Source organism: Mchenga conophoros, linkage group LG5 (genome assembly GCF_057382185.1).
Source record: "Mchenga conophoros isolate Kocher_MC1m ecotype Shallow Benthic linkage group LG5, M_conophoros_male_GT1.1, whole genome shotgun sequence".
NCBI lineage: Eukaryota > Metazoa > Chordata > Actinopteri > Cichliformes > Cichlidae > Mchenga > Mchenga conophoros.
Window position 1 is genome coordinate 17,409,121 of NC_140530.1, and position 19,959 is coordinate 17,429,079.

The following is a 19,959-nucleotide window of genomic DNA, read 5'->3' on the forward strand; positions in this document are numbered from 1 at the left end:
ATGTGACACAAACAAACCCATCATTTAAAAAATAGCTAAGAACTGTTAGAAACTACCTTCCTAATTATTTTTGTGGTCATTTTTAAGCCTTTTCAATAAGTATAACTGTTTATTCCTGGGCTGTCTTTAGGCTTAAAAGTTACTTTTGGCTGCTCCCTTATTCACAAGAAGTCACCACAGCACAGTAGCTCCACACTTTTGATGTGGCAAATTTTAACATCACATGCTCTTCTTAACACAATCCCATTTGCTTCTCGTGGAATAAACGGCAGATGTATTGCTTTTTAGGTGAACGTGAAAACTGCTAAATTATCTTTCAACCATTTTTTAGATAATTGTAGAAACTCTAATCTGTGCAGTTACCTATTTCCTAACATTTAAACAAAGTCAATTCAAGGTGATTTCCAAAAGATTCAATATCAAGTATTCGCTGCCTTTTAATTTTTTTTTTTTTTTTGCACCATTTTACAAAAGGCCTGGCATTATTTTGCACGCACACAAACTCATACAGAAGAAGTACTTTTCATACCATTTGAACACTCAAGTGCTCGTAGCTGCTCACGTCATCACGTTTCACCGTGATTCCTTAAGAATTTTCTTTCGGTCATGTTGAAATCAAAATATAAATCCAACATGTATATAAAAAAACAACCAAAACAAAACTGCACAATTCTGAAAAATATGGAAGACAGGTGGAGAGATTTACAGTCACAGAATTGAGGTCCACAACATGTAATGTATCTGATGCCTAAGACAAGAAATATGTCTGCCTGCGAATTTGAATTTTCTGGCATTAATTTATACAAATCATACAAGACTCGATCTGGACGGCGCCACCATGGTTCTAACGTTCAGTGCCTCTGTAACAGAACAATTTAATTTTACATGTCTTAAACAGCCTGTCACAACTTAATGACCTTCCAGTTTAAACAGTGTGACGTACTGGACACTCTTTGACATACTGCATTAACACTAGCAACACTAACACTTGAATTCTGAGAGTGACTCATGCCTGTGATAAAAGGGCTTTGCTATATGTGATGTTTGGAATAAAGGTTCACTTAGTGTGGTTGATGGAGTGAGGTTTTATGAAAAGGCACTTTGTATTTTCACTTAGCAAGTCAATTTTCATTCTTACATAAAGCCCGAGAAGCCTGTCGTCACAGGTGTATGCAGTTTAACAGGAGAGCCGCCTGAATCAGCCTTTAAAAGGTGCTGAAAAGTGACAGGCGAAGTGATATGGCAGATTTTTTTCTTCAGCTTAAGGCAATTAGGTTTTTAACTGGTAGTATCAAAATAAAAACTTTGGTAAACTTTGGTCCAAGACCTTCCACATGAGCATGTTTAGTACTGCGGCTATAGTTTCCATAGAAAGATATAAGTAAGTATTTTATTGTGGAAAAGTGGGACTCTTTCACAGCTGCCTGTCATCTCCAATCTCGGCCTCTGAGTGGGCCAATCAAGCAATTCTGAAAACATGCTTTAAAAAAATTAGTGTGTTTCTGAGTATTTAACACTGCATGGCATCTACCATGATATCCATGTGTTATAGGCTGCATAGCAGGACAGGATTCACAAATAGCACTGCAAAAAAGTCACCTTTACCAATGCACACGAAATATATATAAACAGTGTCATGAAATATCAATCTTTTACAGCATTCACACAGGTACTATATTTAATAGCACTTAAAGATAAAAAAATAATGGTCTCTTTAACTATGCTAGCACACCTCCGTATGCTAGAAGGAGGTTTAGTAGAGTGGAGTGAAAAACCTCACGTTTGATGCTTTTGAACTCTTTTGTTCATTTTAAAACGGCAGCGTATCCATAAAGATTTTCTCCACTATCGGAGGAGGAGGCACCAGGTCCTCCAGTTTCAGGTAGAAGATGCGCTGCAGGCCTTGTGTGCACAGAGTCCTCAGTTCAGGCAGTTTGCCCAGAAGGCGAGACTGATAGTTGGGTTGCGTCCGGCTCAGTTCTGATCCATTTCCACTCACGTGTTCCCTTAGACAAGCGATGAGGTGACTTTGAAAGTCCTCGACCCGCTTGGGCTCTTTGAGGCCGTGACGATCTAAGGGCAAAAGAAGTTTCCATGAGAAACCCCAAATATAACGACAACCTTGAAATGCGATGAAATTCACTAAAAGCAGACAAAGCTTCTTTACCGGTGATGATGACGAGGGCTGCGAGGCAGGAAAACAAGTAGACGTCTAAGTTCAAGCGGCGAAGGCTGTGCGAGAAATCCATTATGGAGTCGATCCAGTCACCGAAACTGCGAGCGCACTGTAGTCGGTGGAGCACCACGCCATCGCAGAAGATCAGCTCATTCTTTTCTGGATCTGACCTGAATTATTTTAAACCATTACGTCAGTGAGAGCATTGACCAACGTGAAGGAATGTAGCAAAATATTAGTGAACCACACTTTTTTTTTTAACAGCAGAAGAAAGAACACTGACCTGTAAGCCAGGCGGAGGATAAAGAGTTCAACAAAAGCAGATTCGAGGAGCAGCTCCTGGTCTTCTGTGCAGAAGTCCGTGAATCCTGGGATGGCTTGAGCCCATTTCCTTATCACATCCAAGGAACCAGTCAGTAAATCATAGAACTGCTGGATATCACCAGCATCCTCCTTCTCTTTCGAGCTGTCTGCTGTCTCCTGGTACTGAGGAGGGGAAAAAAGGGTTAGTTAGCTAAAGAGATTTTCAGAGGGCTATTTAGTGCTGTTGGTTTGACTCTACATTGTCACCAGTGTAAATTCAGATGAAGAAGACATGGGTTAGCTACAAGTTTTGAGTTACCTTGGAATAGTCAAGCTTTCCGATGGTTGGGCTTGAGTCTAGATGAGCCCTGACAAGCGAAGCTATGATGTTGACACTGGGGGTCGTGGATGAAGCCTCAACTGGGATCTTGGGCTTGGAGGGCAGGCGACCTCTGCGACCTTTAAGGCTGTCCCTACGAACAACTAAAAGAGGACAAGGCGAGGAACATGTTTATGACTCCTACATGACTCTTTCGGCATTTGAAAAACAAAAGCTGTATCAGCTGACGTTTCCCTTTTTCTTCAACTGTTAATGTAAAGCTCTGGTTACATATGTCTCTGAGCTTCCTGGCTTTGCTGCTGCAAAACTGTCATTACCAACCCCGATTTGTGGCTGTCATGCATTAGCCACTGCGAGCTTTGAAAGAGTATCACATTGCATTACCTTCTTTGACCATTCCCACTGCAAGACATTTCTGGAAACGACAGAACTGGCATCGGTTTCTCCTCCTCTTGTCTACTGGACAGTCTTTATTGGCAAGGCACACATACTTTGCATTTTTCTGGACAGTTCGCTGTCAAACACACAAAGAAAACACATTAATATGGAATCATAATGTGGCAAACATATACGACTGCAAGTGACTGAAATGCACAAGTCTTATTTTTGTTTATAGCATCAATTTCTGATCACCAGCAACCCTGACTTGGATGAGTGGTTAAGAAAACAGATTAATGGATTTCTGCTCAATCAACTGTGAGCCTCTCTTAAACAAAGATACAGTGATAACTGGTACATTACTGCTCAGTATAAGTGCTAAAAATATTTTTAAAACAATGTAATAATTTTATTATTTGCCAATACTGAAGCTGTGCACTTGTGTCTTACGTTAGCACACACAAACTCACTTTATAAATATATTTCTGAAGAATTATCGCCGTGATTGCACAGTTTAAAAAATATAACATGACTGCTCTCTGGTGGATGTGGTTTGCTCACTTTGTCAGTGAATCTAAATCATCTTAAATATATGAAACATATGTGCACACATGCATAATTACTGCAGTTTTTTTGTTACTTGTTGCATACATGACACACACACTGAGATATCAGCTATGACTGCAGGTTTATTCTCCTTGATGACTGCAGCATCATGTACTCAGTCAAACAAATCTGTAATCTTAAAGCTGCTAAATATCTTCTTTTCTTTTTTTTACCTTGAAAAAACCTTTGCATCCCTCACAGGTACGGACTCCATAGTGCTGGCAGGAAGCGTTATCACCACAAACTGCACAGCGACTCTCGTTGGATCCTGGGTTTTGCGTTTTAGGAGACATCATGGCACCCTCCGCTGTCTTGGGGCTTTCTAGAAGTCTATGCTCCAGAGAAACTGGGGGGCAGTGAAGTGGGGAAACATGCTGCTGAGGAGACAGGAAGAAGTGGTCTTCCTGGCTTGGCTGAGCATCCTGGTGCTGCTGCCCCATGGGGGAGTGTTGTTCTGGTGCAGAGCTGAAGCTGAAAAAGGAAAGCTGCTGAGCTATGGCAGCCTTGTCAGCCACAGAGGTCAGGGGGGCTGAGGGGTAGGGGCTGAAAGGGGAATCCCAGACAGGTGCAGACTCTGTCTGAAAGCTTGGTGTTGGAGGAGAAGCAGTGGCATAGACTGGGCTGCCATAGTAGTCAGAGCTGCATGACGACAGCGTTTCGTCAAGGCAGTTGAGTGCAAAGGATCCTGGGTAGCAGCCATACACCTGGAGATCATCCAGCTTGAAGGCCTGGCTGTGCATCTGAGAGCTGGTGCTTTCAGCTACTCCTGTGTGGCTGAATGAAACCGTAGAGGCAGGAGGAGAGGTGGTAATCTTACAGGAATATGCATCAAACTCCCCGACATAGCCATTTCCAACCAAAGTGTTGATGCTGGGCAATGAAGATGTGGACAGCTGGTCCTTTTGGCCACTGAAGTCCATCACCAGTGTGGCACTGAGGTCAGGATTCAAGAACTCAGAGCTGAAGTAGTTGTCATGGGGCTGGGATGCATACTGGGTTTGTACACAGGGCATTGCTAGGAAAGAGAAAACCAACATTTAAAACAACTAAAATAAATCCTTAAAGATAAATACTGATTCATTTCTGGGTAACAAACACGACTTTATTAAATTCTCTATCTGAACACTGCATCTTTGTGAGGTAGATTTAAAGCAACACAGTCTAAGTCAGATATTCCCATCTCAAATTAGTGCAGTAAATATGACTTTGTGATCATTTTTCGAAATAAAACCAAGTGAGTTAAATCACTCGAGACAAATGGCCCCAGTAATGAGCTGACTCTTTAAACATGTGTTAGAAACTAGATATTGCTACTGGATATATAATGGTCAGCATTTCTTAATGCTTCCTCTATAACAATCTAAACAGAGGGCAACATTAACACCTGAAATGTCCATCTCATTTCCCCAACATGCCTCTAACTTTATCAAGGGGCCTATTCGTCCCCTTGAAAAAAATGCAGAGGGTGGTCCAGCGGAGCAGTCAGGTATTGTCAGATATTGTGTTACTGGCTGTTAACGCTCTAAAAACCTCCTTCAGTAGAGGGCAACCCCTCTTTCACAACGCCTGTACTGGGGTGTGTTGCAGATTGTATGTCGGGGTGGGCTGACTGCCAGCTGAAATGGGAATAGTGGCAAAGTCTGTTTATGTGCATGGGTGGATGGGCGTGTATCTACAAGTGTCCTTACTTCTTCATTTTATAGCTTTTTATTTTTTTTCTCAATACAGAAGCTGAAGCATGTTCTTTGAAAGTTGAACTTAAATTTGCACAGCTATATTTGAATCGTGTGGAAACAAAACTGCCGAAGGGCCCAAATAGTTTTCAGCATGTAAATGCAAACAATTTTATGAATCTTCTCATTTCCCAACAGTGTTATAGAGCATGAAGGCCATTAACACAAGCACATACTGACAACAGAGGACAAAATTTGAACAAATGGAAATAGTAGAATCACAGCAGTCATATTAGTACTTGCAGATACCGTAAAATGTCCACGTTAATATCAAAATACACTCCCATAATTCACTTCATCATATTATAAGAATTAGAAAAATATCAGTCTGCACTGTTTAAGTTTATTATGGCTAAATATAACACTCATATCCCTTCTTTTATACCAGTGAGGGTCTAGCCAAATCAAGTGGACACTTAAAATCATGACCTCCGGCAGGTAGTTGAACTAGAGCAAATATGACACCATCAAAAAATTAGTTTTTATATTAGTAAGTAAACTGATGCAAACCTCAAGCTACTGATAACCATTTTGCCTTATGAGCTTAAGCTATGACAGAGATACTTATTTAGAAGTAAAGATGCAAACATGCGCATCTAACAGCAGCAGTAATAAATAAAAAACAATAACAACTCACTAAAAGTCCACTTTTTACTCACCTGGTTTATGCAAATATCCCGAATTTGACGTTTTTCATTTATTCCAAATTAGAGAAAAAAAGATAAATGTCACCTCGGTTAGCTTCTGTCAGCACACACACTCATTCAGGCACATTCACACACAACACACTCCGGGTCAGACCGAGGCAGACGGGCTCCACTCCGCTACACTCTTGTTTTATTTTGGGCTGCATCGACAAAAAGGCGTGCCTGTGCCCAAACATGGTTTTGGGGCGGTGGAACGTTCCGGGTCGGCAGCCAATCAGCTCTGGGCTCGACGCAGACGTTCTTCCGTGTGACGCACGCACGGGATTCCATTGACGCAAGATCCGAGGGAGCGTACCTGCTAAAAATACACCGCAACGAAAGCGGCGTTCACGTGGGGCTATTACTGGATGAAAAATTCTAAAAATAACCGCAATTTGGAGGCGCAGACGTTTTTTGGCTGGAAATGTGGATATTATACAAGTTTACACCAGCGGGGTGTGTTATCAGGTATCAGACCGGGAAACACCTGCATATTTTTTTCAATTTTTCAGAAAATAGAAAGTCTCTACTGTTTCGCAACTAAACGCTTTGGGGGGGGGGGAAATCATCACAAGCACTTTTAAACGTTTTAACTGGAAATATACTTTTTACTTGTTATGTTTTTATATTTACTTCATACTTTTACTCGCATTTTTAATTGCTGAAATTATTCAAGAGCGTGGTCCATTACAATTTTTAATTACAAATGCAAAATTAATAATAATTATTAATAAGACTGAGTGGCAGCTGGGTGAAGAAGGATAGGTGAGGCTAATCAGGGATGAGGATACAAAGGAAAAGTAAATATAAAAAACATGAGACAATGACTAACATATTCAAATGTTGCGTACAAGAACATTGGGGGGCAAGCTAGGAAAAATAATACAAGCAAACGTACTAAAATAAATAACTGGAATACAAATGGGAATACACTGAAACAAAGTGCTAAAGGCTCGAAATATAAAGAAGGAAGTAAAAAGTATTAGGAACCAAACAGAACATCAAATAGCAAGACTTCAGTCAGAAGACTCAAAACTCCATGTCCAAACCCGGGACTATGAAACACATTTCCAAATATGTCAGTGACTTCTGAAGCATATTGACTGTTAACTCTGTAAACTTCTTTGGAGCTGTCAGTTAACTCTACAGATATGTAATATTCAAACAGAAATTTGTTTAGATTTGTTTTTGTAATTGATGTTTCTGAGATCAAAAATGACCTTTAAATCTCTTCGTCTGTGCTTATTAAGCACTTCTGTTACAAGAATATAAATACCCCGAGTCCTGTATAAACTATTGTCAAAACCAACAATTTAAACTTACATTTACTTTGTAAATTTGTCAGCATTAGTTTAAACATCACTTAATACCCGCCCACTGCAAACCAGCACGCTCTTGAACACTTGAACCCTCTCTGGGGATACTTGGGCATGATCCAGCTTGTGTAAAGAAAGTGAGGGGGCTTGTTCAAGCAACTGAGACCGGAGACCTGACGATGGCGCAGCTGTAGATGCTGCCTGCAGTTACCAGAGATAATTACGGGGGTTTGTGTTTTATCTTTCACGGTGGAAAACACACACGCGAATAAAAAGGGAGAGTATCACATCCAGTGTTAGTTTTCTGAATCCTTTACGTAGCATGCTTAATAGGTTTCATTAAAAATGAACTTTTTTTTCTCGTTTGCCAGATTTTGTGAAAATAAATACGATAAATAGTGACTGCTGCTGTGCTTTCGATGAATTTTTGTTGAACTGTTAACGCGAGCCAGCAGCGTTAAATCATCTCTGTGTATTCAAATAAAGTCAAAGAGGATTTCATATCTAAATATAAGATTACTGCTCGTATCATTTGTAATTGCGAACATGTTTTTAAAATGGCTTAATGGCAAAAAAAAATTTATTTAATCTTTCATACCCGCTATCTTCCTCTCTGGTAGCGCCTGACGCTTCCTGCCCAAACATGCCAAACAGGTCACACCAAACTTCCGCTGTTGCCCTTTTTTTTTTCTCCACCAAACCTACGTAGCCTACCTTGGGATTAGTCCTCGTGCTCTTCCTCCCACGCCAACGCAAAATCTGCCCCACTCCAGGCTGACCTGTTTTAGTACAAGGGAAATGCTCCATAGTCATGCCTATTAGGTAAATAAATGTGTGAATTAATATAACAATAACAGGTAGCAGATTCCATATCTCAATTAACCTCCCATTTACAATAAGAATAAAGAGATTTTTCTTTTGTATCTTCAGAAAATTATTGCAAGACCTTCATGGGGAGACATTATAGTGTAGACACACATCCAAAGGACAGAAAACAAAAAGTATTTGTTGAATAGACTTAAACAACCACACACATATGTCTCATCAGCCAATCAGATGGCAGCAACTCAGTGCATTTAGACATGATCAAGACATACTGCTCAAGTTCATACTGAGAACTGAGCAACTTTTAATATTGTTGGTGCCAGTCTGAATATTTCAGAAACTGCTGCTTACTGGAATTTTCCCACACAATCATCTGGTGAGTAAAATGAGTATCCAGTGAGCAGCAGTCCTCTGGGTTAAAAAGCCTTGTTGATGTCGGAGGTCAAAGGAGAGTGGCCAGTGGCTTGGAACACTTTGGACCTCTTAGTATCAACTGAACATCGTTTAAACACCACAGCCTACCTGAGTTTTGTTGCTAATCCATTTACAACCACAATGTATTCATCTTTCACAGTGAACATCCCTCATCACAACGTTCAAATAATCACAAACCGGTTTCCCAAACATGACAATGAGTTCACTCATGTGGTCTCAGCAGTCACCAGATTTAAATTCAGTAGAGCACCTTAGAGACATGGTGTAACGGGAAACTCATGTCATGGATGTGCAGCTGATAAATCTGCAGCAACTGTGATGCTATCATGTCAGCATGGACCGAATTCTCTGAGAAATATTTCCAGCAACTTGTTGAATCAGTTCCAAGAAGAATTTAGGCATTTTTGAAAGAAAAAGTGTTTGCAGCCCAGTACAAGCACATTACAAGTGTAAACAAGTACACTCAATATCCAACACAAGACTACTGAAAGTTGAAAACACATTGCCAAAACAATATCTTAGCTTTAAACTTTATTTATTCAATCACAAAGTAGAATACTTTGGCTAGCTTCCACCCAATGTTAGCATGACCTCATCAGTCATGTCTGTGTGTTTGAGAAGCTTTTTCAGTGCGAAGGAGTCTAATAAAAGTGTTGACACAAAGAATTAAATTGACAAAGTGAGGTTACAGGACAAAATTGGTAAAGAAGCTAACATTAAATATGATTTCAGGTATGTACACCGGGCGTATTAGACACAGTGGAATGCTGCTGCCATTAAACTCGTTAAATATGGGAGGGCTGTATTGAATGCCTCTCTCTTTATCACTTTCATAACTCAAAAAACCCCAAAAAAACACATATTCAGTTACATTCAATCAAGAGTTCCTTGCATTATTCTATCAACAGTTCTTTAAGAAACAGTCAAAACATTCACATGAATATCTTCTTATCTATCTTATTGTCTCTCAACTGGATGAACACTGGCAATGAAATACATGTCAACACACAGGACAGTTTATTTGGTGAACTGCTTTTTGTCACAAGCTGCACAAGGAAGTACAGATACTACTGTAAATATGATTTAGCACAACAAAACATCACAACATAAAATACAGCTAGTACATGCATGTTCCTTGTGCTTATACTGTAGGTACACAATGTGCTCTGATCCTTTATCTATAGAAACATAATGCATTGCATGAAAATTGGCACACAAAAGCAGCAGTCAAACTTGTCAAGTTTGCACTTTTGATATTGGTTTGTCAGTGTGGCATCTCTCTATGAAAGCAGTATCTTAAAATGATGTCAGGAACTGGGGGCAAAGGAAGTAAACAATGACAACACACGGTTACACACTCAATCCAACGCTGGTGAGCTGCAGTGATCCTCAGAGGGCCAGAGGACGTAGGAGCCACGACTCTATTTGAGGTGAAAGAAGCTGGATGGTTTGGTAGGTGGAGCCATTAGCATGCTAGCTTGGTTCTTGTGAGTTATGTGGATCTAAAATTCATAAAAGATGCAATTTAGGTTAGTTTAGGTTAGCCACAGAGCTCCTTCTTTGTTGCTGCTTTTTATTATTCCTTCATTCTTGGTGTTCTCTATCATGCGGCACTGGGTCTGCTATAATCTATGTGCTGCAGTCCATTTTATTAGTGGCTTTCTACTGTGAACATTGTCTGCTGTTCTTATTATATTTGATATTAATGCTCTTAACTGTATTATTTTATTGTTTTTCTGTAAAGCACTTTGGTATGCTTAGGCTTTTAATGTGCTCTATAAATAAAGGTTGTTGTTGTTGTTGTTGTTGCTGGGTAACTATTCATTTGCCCAGCTGTCAGTAGATACTATGTGGCTCATATCAAGTTATTTTTTAATTTGTCTTTGGATATGAACGCACAGAAACCATTCCCATTGCTCTTTAACTGTCTACATTTTAGCAGAAGTCACTAAACCAATCATTAATACTCTCATTACAGACTTATCCAGCTGTGCTAGGACACCCCTGTCCCCAAGGGGACACAGTCTTTTTGTGAACAGGGCAAATTGCACTTCAAATATTGGCCCACAAAATCCAAAACATGTCTCCAAAAAGGAAACAGTTTGGAACATCCCCATAATACTTGCACATGATTGCCTCTTTCTGTCTTACCCACATAACAATTGTGAGGTGGTCTGAAAGTAGCGCTGCCACTCAGTTCTAAGCGAGAGCCAATGATCTTGTGTTAATATCTGCTGGTCAGTAAAGATGGACACTTGGACTTGACCTCCAAATTGCTTCAAGTATCTCTTTTAAGTTATATTAATCACAATCAATTCTGGTTATACTTGCTGTAGAAGTAACATGATTCAATTTCTGATCAAAAGACATTTATAAATGTTTTAGATTGCATTATGTTGCCGTTGTCTCTTCTCTTCCCCCTCATCATATTATTTAATAATGCTTACAGTACAAGGAGGCTGCATCCAGGGCTCACCATCGATCTGCATTGGAAATGCTTTAGATGTCCTGCACATAGGGAGCAATAACAGCAATGTGTAATTATACTGCACTACATATACACACACTGTATGGTACTGAAAAATATTCCTGTTGTTTAGTAGGTAAAGTTCACAACCTAATGGTAATCTGGGAGGTCTGTGCCAGTCTGTGCCCAGCGCTCTTCAGCCCAGTATAGATTTGTCCCATCTCTATAACCCCTTCAAGCCCGACCACCTCCAATCGTTTATCGCTTATATCTGAGGAGTTGTTAAAAAGCAGAGTAATTTAACAGTGTTTGTAAATGTCAAATCAGGACTACAATCTATGACAATGATATGTGAGGATTCAGGAGTGTAAACAGCTGAGTCTCACCTTGGGAAACTATTTTCAGAGCTTCAGGGTCAGTGATAACCTCACTCTGCTCCAGCCCTGCCACGCCATCAGACTTCTTAGACTCACCCCAGAGGTTGGAGCCTCCGTGCATGCTGGGTATGTTGAGGACAGCTATGCCCTCTAGAGAGACACGAGTCAGGTCCAGAGGTTTTCCGCAGCACTGGTGTTGCAAATACAAAACAAAACAAAATAAAAACATTTCAGCATTATTCACAAATATGCATAGTTCTGGTAAAACAGCCTGACTGTGGCAGAAATTCCGACCTCAATCGTTAGACAGTCCTTCAGCCTCTTACAGGACGATGAGAGGGTCTCCGAAGTGGCAAATTCAAAATACTTAAGTTTGTTCTTCATTCTTAAAACGACAGAGAACAAGAATTTGACCAAAAACAAACACACAAATAAAAAAGCCATGAATTTATTTGTGAAGTAGACTGAGCTCTGTTACACCTCTTATGAGAAAAGGTTCAGACTGCTAACATAAATTCGTACCTGCTGTTGAACCTCTGGGGATGTTTCTCTCTCATGGAGTGGAAACGATGAGCAATAGAAGCATCCTGCACACAAGGATGAAAGTGCAATCACATGAAAAACGATCATGAATCATATTTCATGCAATGCATTCATTTTTCTGATGAATGCACAAACTCCCTGTAGAGTTCGTGACTCACCACTCCAATGGAAAAGTAGTTGTTAATGATCTCATTGGGCACAGGGTCTCCTGCCTCATGAGGGTCATTCGGTATCACTTGGATACTCCAGCGGTCCATGGGGACCAACTCACTCCCTTCAATCTCTTTCATGATTTCTTTCAAATCTGACCCGTCGTATCCTTTCATGGGATTATGATAGAAACAGCTTAAATATGTAACTGACATCTGACACTTTCATTAAAGTTCCTGTTTTGATTGTTGTTACCTCCTCCCCAGCGTAGGCAGCGAGCCAGGTCATTCCCAGTGCCCAGAGGCAGCACAGCTACAGAAGGATTCACCTGGAGGTTTTCTTTGTCTAAAATCACAAGAGATGTTATTTAGTGCTTCAGACGGTTAGCTCAACCTGCTGTCTGAAACTCAGCAGGACACGCATTACCTAAAGCATCCAGAAGCCACCCAACGGTGCCGTCTCCTCCACACACCAAGATCCTGTAGTCGCACAGATTACGAAAGAAGTGCAGACTGAAAGACAGAGTCAGCATTAACATAAATATACTCAAATGACATGTGCATTTGAAATCCTATAGAGTCCTATAATGTGTTTAATGTGCACTGCTGTACCCTGGAGCAGGGCCTCCATCGGACAGATTGTATACTTGGCGTGGATTCAACAGGTACTGAAACTTCCTGAGCACTCTGCAAAGACAAAGCAAAAGCTGTTATAAACTGCCAATGACACAGTATTATCCTATGTATTGATATGGAAGCAAGCATCTCCAAAATGTCAGATTTTTTAGTATGGAGCGTGAAACTTCTGATCCCATAGGACTGTGCTGCCTACCGTTCGCCTTGTTTTCCTCCACTTTTTGGGTTTACAAACACCAGCAGAGGGTGGGTACGAGGAACAGGAACAATCTGAAAAAATCCCACAGATTAGGATCCATTAGATTATGTAAATCATCTGCAAAATACACAGACATTGAGTTATATGTTTTATATACATATAATAGCTCTGGTGGCTCTAAATTCAGTTTATTTAGTGAGATTTGATATTGGGAGACCTGCAGGATGTGGCCATCAAGAGTGACATTCAACAGGCTGGTGTCCTCCTCCTGCCAGAAACAAAAACTTAGTGACCAGCTCACAGACAGGTGGCCTAAAAATCTACATTCATAGAGTAATTTAGAGTCATTTTACCTTTGAGACAGCGTAAATGGCCCACGGAGGCAGTATATGATCTTTCAGCGGCCCGCAGTCACAGTTCGATAAACCACGCAAAACACATTCATCGTGACGCTTAAAAAAACAAAACAATACTCAGTAAATTAAAAATGGTAATCTGTTCTTACTCATTCAGCTATATAGACAGAGCAATACTTTTCAGCCAATTACACACATTCATACAAGCACCGTTTTCCATGCCTGAGTGCACACACACACTCTCGCACTCCAATGGAGTCATCATACTTCGACATACTGACTGGAGGAGCCAGCTGGTAGCCACCCAGTTGGTGGAGGACCCCACTCTACCTCCGATTCCACAGTGATATGATACTAAGCAGGCCCGATCACATGCAATCTCTGTATTCACTAACGTACTCACCAACTCCTGGCACCACACGCAGCGCTTCCCGGCCAAAGTTTTGATCTTCTTATTGCAGACATCACACTTGCTGGCACCGCAATCAGCTCTGATCCAGTCATGAGCTGGTATCTGAGATGCAGAGGAGGCACGAAACAGGCATTATGCACAAACTGCCACTTAGCACCAGCGGTAACGTTGTCTGGTATTGTTTTCACATTGTGAGTCATGAATATTTACAGAAAGTGAATACTCAGTTTTAAAGGTGGATAAGTTCAACCAGCAGATGCGGGTGAACCAAAGAGCCTACCTGCTTTAATCTAGTGTATAAACATCACAGAAGAAATCACTGGGATCACTTTTTTTCTTTTTTGAAATCTGGAAAAAACAACTAATTTGACAGCATGGATGGGTAGCGCTATGTTCACATATTCATTCATTCATTCATGCTGGCTTGTTCGAGCCGACTTATGTGGCAACCCATCCCTGCATGGCTGCAGGAAAAATTATGTTATAGCTGACTTTAAAGGACTCAGTACAGAATACACCCAGCTCCTAAGCAGCTGTGGAAAATAGCTGCAGATTTATGGCTTCATGATTGAACTGAACTGGCAGATCGAATAAAAACAAACCAGTTCCACCTCCCACAGCAGCTCATTACTGATTTTTTTTTTTACTGTGTCTGCTGCTGCAGGAAAGAAAGTGACCAGGCCACTATCTGTGCTTGTGCAAAAGTGGGACGTTTAACAGATGTACAGAGCAGATTGTGCAGGCAGTAATCCTCATTTTTTTTAAAAACAGTGAAAAAAACAGAGGCTGCACTTACTGACTAATGCACTCTAAAGTTCCCTGTTCTTAATGTGCTTGTGGTCATTGCCGTTTGGTTTTTAAAAAGAGAACAGGTGAAGAGAGAAGATGCGACTATATCCCCATAAACGCACTGAAAATAGCATTTTGCATAAAACGTAAGTGCTGTTGTAAATGTAACCGGATATCTAAAAGCAGAAATATACATAAACCAAAGGGAAATTAAAAGCAATCATTGTGTTCCTTACACCAATTTCCTGTTTAGATTTGACAAAGGTACGAGCGCAGGGCTCGGGATTCTTGTTGGCACACTGGCTGTGGACGATGTACTTGCAGCCTAGAAGGAGAAAATGCAGTGGGTGAGAAAGGTTCTTAACGTTTAATATCAGAAACTGCAGCGATGCTGATAGAAAGCAGAGTGTACAGGTGTCACTGTAAAATGCACGTCTCCACCAGTTCATTTATACAGTGTAAGAGGAGCTTGGCTTCCCCCTGGTGGCGGTTGTGAGCTCTTACAGTTGCAGCTGAGTCCTTGCTTCCCAAGGCCGAGCAGCATGCTCTCACACACGCTGCAGTAGGTTGGCTTGTTAAAATGCTTCATCGTCCATATGTGCTGCCCATCCTTTTCCGTCATCTTTTGGGAATAAGAGAAAATAACAGCAGTTGGTCAGATCTTTTAGTTAAGTCAAGGCAGTTTAACAAAGAAAGGAAGGATTGCATAAAATGTTGGTTTTTTTTCACCTTCAGCCCCAGCAGAACAAGTAAAGGTGCATTGTTCATGCCTCCCTTCAGCCACTCCTCCAGAGTGACGGTGCCACTATCATCCACATCAATCGCTGTCATCATGTCTTTGAGCACCTGTTCCATCACAAAACACCAGAAATTTATACGAATCTTCTGTCACACCCTCAGCCTGTGTTTTCAGGTGCCACACTTTATGTGGGCTGGTAAACAAAAAAGTTCAAAAGCCATGCAGAATAAGAAGAAGAAACAAACAGAAAAAAAGACTCATACTGGTCTGAGTTCAGTCACGTCCCAGCCCAGATAATCAGCGGCACGCATCATTTGAGTGATTATACGATCCACTTCCTGAAAGAGAGACAAAAGAGTTCTGGTGAGATTGGGTGTAACTGTATCCATCCAAACTAGCGCGCAAAAGTAATCTAAGACAGTCAGCAAGGCGCCAAGTGCAATGCACTTAAAACATCGCAAAATTAAAACATTATGTATGCTACAGCCAGAGAAGTTATATATGCGAAGAACTGGCCAAAACTGAGTCCACATGTACAGATATAAGTCTAACTCTAGAGAGATGAATTTCAGTACCTTAATTTTTTCAACATGAATCAACAGGTTTTTTTACACTATACACATAGATCTATATCTATCCCCTTGTCAGTAATTTTGAGTAACTTACAGAGCTGTCCAGGAGTCCGTTGCCATCTTTGTCGTAAAGTTTGAATGTAACTAGAACCAAACAAAGTCAGTTAGTCAGTTAGCTAACCGTGGGTTTTACAGTCGCATATCCTCAATTTTAAGACCTCAGCAATAAATGTGGATTAAATGCAGCTGCAACTACAATAAAAACTCCCAATATGATCAAAAGATAAGTCAAACCAACATTCGAGCTTCTCCCGCGGCTGTTCTTTCTCCAACACTGAGAAGTAACAGGACACATCACGAAGAAAGACTCCACCTGAAAAACAAGAAACGAACACAGTCCTCAGATTTAGTGAGGTTTTTTTTAAAAAAAACAGCAGATGAAAATTGGTGGGATATCAAAGTAAGTATTTTATCATAGTTTTGTTGCTGGACCAGGTGCACTAATCTGCAAAGTTCGGCCTTCAGCGTCATTACTGTGACCAGACAGCAAGATATGAAAAAAATAATAAGCACACAAACAGGTGGTCACTGAAAAAATACTACCTTAGCAGATCAGTCTTTCTTTTGATAGTTTTCTGGGAGTTTTGTGCAGCGTTTCCAGCCACATCCAGGACTGAATAGGAGTGCAAAGAACATTTTTCCCCCAAACTCTGTGCTGCACAGTTTTGTTAAAGGACAACAAAGTCAGAATATAAAAAGTCTTTACCTTCTTTGGGCTGAGGGCTCTTCAAGGAGCCGTTTTGCTCCACGTTTTGGAAATAACGAAAAAGCCGCTGGCAGAAATCTGCAGGGAAGTCGTCCACTTCTAAGTAGGTCTTGAGAAAGAGACAGAAGCCCTCGGCATCGACGCACTAAAGAGAGAAGTTGAAGTTATTTCCAAATGAGACAAAAGGATAAAACATTTACATTCAGAGCAACAGTCTGACTACGATTTTTAGAAAATGTCATAAAAAAGTGGTAGAAAGCTTCCTAAAAAGACCGTGTGCGTTTTTAATCAAGCACATTGTTAAAAATAGAGGTAAAGCAAACTTTTACAACTAATAATACAAATGAATAAATTCATGTTTGATTTGTTTGTAATAAGTAGAGTATTAGGAACATTTGACACGGGAAATATAGTATATGATTGCCTAAAAAAGTTACCTCTCCAAAGCTGTGCTGAGAGAATCGACCGCCTGGATGAAACTCCTTAATCACATCTTTCACCCTCAAATTGCTCTCTGCAGGGAGAAGATCAGAGAGGTCAAAACGTAGCTGTAGATGTGGATACACTGTGACTGTCAGTCATTAAATCTGGGTTTGGGCCTTGCAGTGTGAGGTAATGCACACACTACCTTTCCCAGGTCTGGAGAGGAGCAAGTGTAATTATCCATTCATCCATTATCCAGCATGCAAACACTAAAAGCCTACAGACCCATTTCATTTCTTCTAAAGCCTTTGAGTGGACAGTGGATTATTTTCAGCCCTTTAGCACACACTTTTTTGTCAACACGTGCATGTAATTCTGCGTTCGCTCCAGCCCCAGCGAAGGGGCAGCATGCACTTATGTTTGGGAGTTGCCGCTTGTGATTTTGGGTGGCTGCTGAATGAGTAGCATTAAAGTAAGGCAGTGATACCGACTGCAATTTTAACTGAAATGTTTCCGCCTACATGCAGGAGCAGAGTGCACATGTGTTGCAGGTTAGGATCTACAAAGTTAACTTTTCATATTTTTGTTGGACTTTGCCTGTGACACTCCCGTCTCCACTTATCTTGCTTTTTTTTTCACTGCCTTCATAAATCGTTCTGAAGACTTCCGATATTTATTCTGACATTATCCAGTGCTCAGATGTTTAATTCATTAAAAAGGAGTGAAACAAAAGTGTAAAGTAAAGTAAAAATTACACTTTTTTGTAAATGTGTGATGTGGTTTCCAGTGTCTGTGCAGCCAAGAAGAGTGTTAGTGTTAGTGTTAGATTAGATGGAAGACAGTTACACAGATCGAGAGCGGAGCTATCATAACACATCTGGCCAGTTCATCCTCAGAAAGGTGAAAGCCTGAATTCAGTGTACATGGATGGAGTTTTTAAAAAATACATTTACAGTCATAAACTGACACTGTGAAATAAATGGCATATTGAGCTACCGCTGCTTTATTAATTTAACAGAGAAATTTGCCAGAGTATTGAGTTACACTGCATTTTGTTAGTGAGAATGCACTTGAGACTTGCGTGGCTCTAATTACAGTTTTAATGCACGCATTGTTTTTATATTCTGTCCTGGACGCTGTCGTCTTTGGCCTCAGTAATCACTCATTGCTTTAGTTTTATGCCTTTGATACAAACACAACAGTGTATCTTGTGTGCATCAAGTGCTTGGTGTAAAGGGATTTGTATATACATTTTTAATCTGTAATAAACGTGTCAACTTTATTATTATTACGATTATTGTTCCAGTTTACTTTACTTACAGGTTAAAAAACAATGTAGAAAATGGAAACTTACCTTCCATGTAGTGCTGCAGCTGGATAAAATCCACAGGAGTCAGAGACCCTTCTGTATCATCAGAGGAGGCCATCCTGGTCTGCTCCCTGAAGAATGAGGGAACAGTGACTGGACATTCACAGAGGTGTCAATAACACCCAGATAAAGCACTAACCTGGCCAAGGAGACTGCAGAAACTAGGAGGCAGCCATACATGTAACATGTTTTACGTCATGTTTTGTGTTTTGTGTCAGCAGAACTGGTTTGCCTCCATTCCTGGGACTGCCACTAATGAACAGAGCATACTTTTCTTAACGGATACCAATCTAAAAACTTGCTATTAAAACAACATTGCTTCACTGACCACTGCTGATTTTAAGGAAAGAGTAGTGAAAATCAGATTGTATCATCCTGTAAACATGGAGCTGAGGAGTAACAAGTAATAACATCAAGAGCTCCAGATTGTGACTACTGACGATCAACTGCCAGCAGCAGAGAAGCGGAGGAGTAGATGTAACACTGGCCTGTAGATTTTCTGGTTGTGCAGGTGTACCTGTCCGGCTAAAACCACTTTTTAACTTCCCATCAGTTTAATGAGCAAAGCAGCAATTAAGACCCCTTTTAAAAGGGGGCATCCGTCAAACAGGATTATAATGTGAAGCCAGGATGTCAGCCTGGCTGACACACACACACACACACACCACACACAAAGGCACACATTTACATAATATTTTAACTTGTTCGGCTCTCGAAGTGCTGCACAGGTGCTCGGACAGAAGGAGGAGGGCTCGTGAACTCTAACAGGCTTCTTACCTTGACTCTCTCTCCTGGGACGGAGGATGGGGGGAAATAGAAGCGAATAAAGTCTCTCGTAGCTTCTCCAGCAGCATACACCGCTGCTATGCTGTTTGATGGCAGCTGGTGGTTGTGGGTGAATGTCTACTGCGGTATTAGCGGATAAGGGATTAAGAATGGGCGGAGGAGGAGCTTTTAGCGACATAATTACAGATAGTGGCACCGCCTAGCGCGTGCACGCACAGAAAGGCGCACGCGCGCACACTCGTTAGCGCTATTGTGCCCTTACAACAGGTCAACACAATTATCTAAACACTGCGGCTCTCAGCCTGGACGCTGGAATGTAGCGGAATGCATGAACAGGTGCGAATGAATGAAAACTCAGAGTACGAACCGGTGAAGCGGCTTTCACGTGTCGTTTTTTAGTTTAGTCCCACTTGTGCGTGGACTCTTCACAGTATACTGGTTTTCCACCCTGAATGTTCTTTTGACTTTTTGTCGTAAATTATGACTTCTGGTGCAAAACATGACTTTTTATCGTAAGTCGGGACTTCTGGTGCAAAACGTGACTGTTGCCTCTCACATGTAGACATTATGCCACAGAC

The 19,959-nt window shown here is 40.9% G+C and overlaps 2 protein-coding genes across 3 annotated transcripts; both read right to left on the reverse strand.

Annotated features, from left to right (window-relative positions):
• Positions 1-419: 419 nt before the first annotated feature.
• On the reverse strand, positions 420-6,373 carry LOC146574233 (putative nuclear hormone receptor HR38). Its single transcript, XM_085273715.1, has 7 exons — positions 6,196-6,373; positions 3,977-4,818; positions 3,204-3,333; positions 2,799-2,962; positions 2,460-2,662; positions 2,168-2,346; positions 420-2,073 (listed from the first exon to the last, which is right to left on the reverse strand). The coding sequence occupies exons 2-7, from the start codon at positions 4,814-4,816 to the stop codon at positions 1,811-1,813; spliced, it is 1,779 nt and encodes a 592-aa protein (XP_085129841.1). The 5' UTR covers positions 4,817-4,818; positions 6,196-6,373; the 3' UTR covers positions 420-1,810.
• Positions 6,374-9,325: 2,952 nt separating this feature from the next.
• Positions 9,326-19,510, reverse strand: dgkab (diacylglycerol kinase, alpha b). 2 transcript variants are annotated; one of them, XM_085273718.1, is made up of 25 exons: positions 19,373-19,475; positions 18,735-18,847; positions 18,581-18,666; positions 17,241-17,317; positions 16,804-16,948; positions 16,336-16,410; positions 16,132-16,181; positions 15,729-15,803; positions 15,456-15,572; positions 15,231-15,348; positions 14,963-15,051; positions 13,929-14,039; positions 13,523-13,621; positions 13,387-13,437; positions 13,167-13,240; positions 12,947-13,021; positions 12,762-12,847; positions 12,591-12,680; positions 12,344-12,504; positions 12,165-12,229; positions 11,937-12,027; positions 11,652-11,832; positions 11,416-11,536; positions 11,246-11,306; positions 9,326-10,300 (listed from the first exon to the last, which is right to left on the reverse strand). In XM_085273718.1, the coding sequence occupies exons 2-25, from the start codon at positions 18,773-18,775 to the stop codon at positions 10,220-10,222; spliced, it is 2,220 nt and encodes a 739-aa protein (XP_085129844.1). In that variant the 5' UTR covers positions 18,776-18,847; positions 19,373-19,475; the 3' UTR covers positions 9,326-10,219. The 2 variants fall into 2 exon arrangements, with proteins under 2 accessions (XP_085129844.1, XP_085129843.1); XM_085273717.1 differs by lacking the exon at positions 18,735-18,847 and having other exon boundaries at positions 19,373-19,510.
• Positions 19,511-19,959: the final 449 nt, after the last annotated feature.

Bases quoted from the DNA above. Each gene is read 5' to 3' on its own strand.
- LOC146574233 (XM_085273715.1), bottom strand. From the start codon at position 4,816: ATGCCCTGTGTACAAACCCAGTATGCATCCCAGCCCCATGACAACTAC. The intron at 3,334-3,976 runs GTAAAAAAAAGA...TGTGTTTGACAG, and splicing joins GATGCAAAGGTTTTTTCAAG to CGAACTGTCCAGAAAAATGC. The intron at 2,663-2,798 runs GTAACTCAAAAC...TCCCCTCCTCAG, and splicing joins GAAAGCTTGACTATTCCAAG to TACCAGGAGACAGCAGACAG.
- dgkab (XM_085273717.1), bottom strand. From the start codon at position 19,449: ATGCTGCTGGAGAAGCTACGAGAGACTTTATTCGCTTCTATTTCCCCC. The intron at 15,804-16,131 runs GTAAGTTACTCA...TCTCTCTTTCAG, and splicing joins ACGGACTCCTGGACAGCTCT to GAAGTGGATCGTATAATCAC. The intron at 13,241-13,386 runs GTCTCCCAATAT...GGATTTTTTCAG, and splicing joins TTGATGGCCACATCCTGCAG to ATTGTTCCTGTTCCTCGTAC.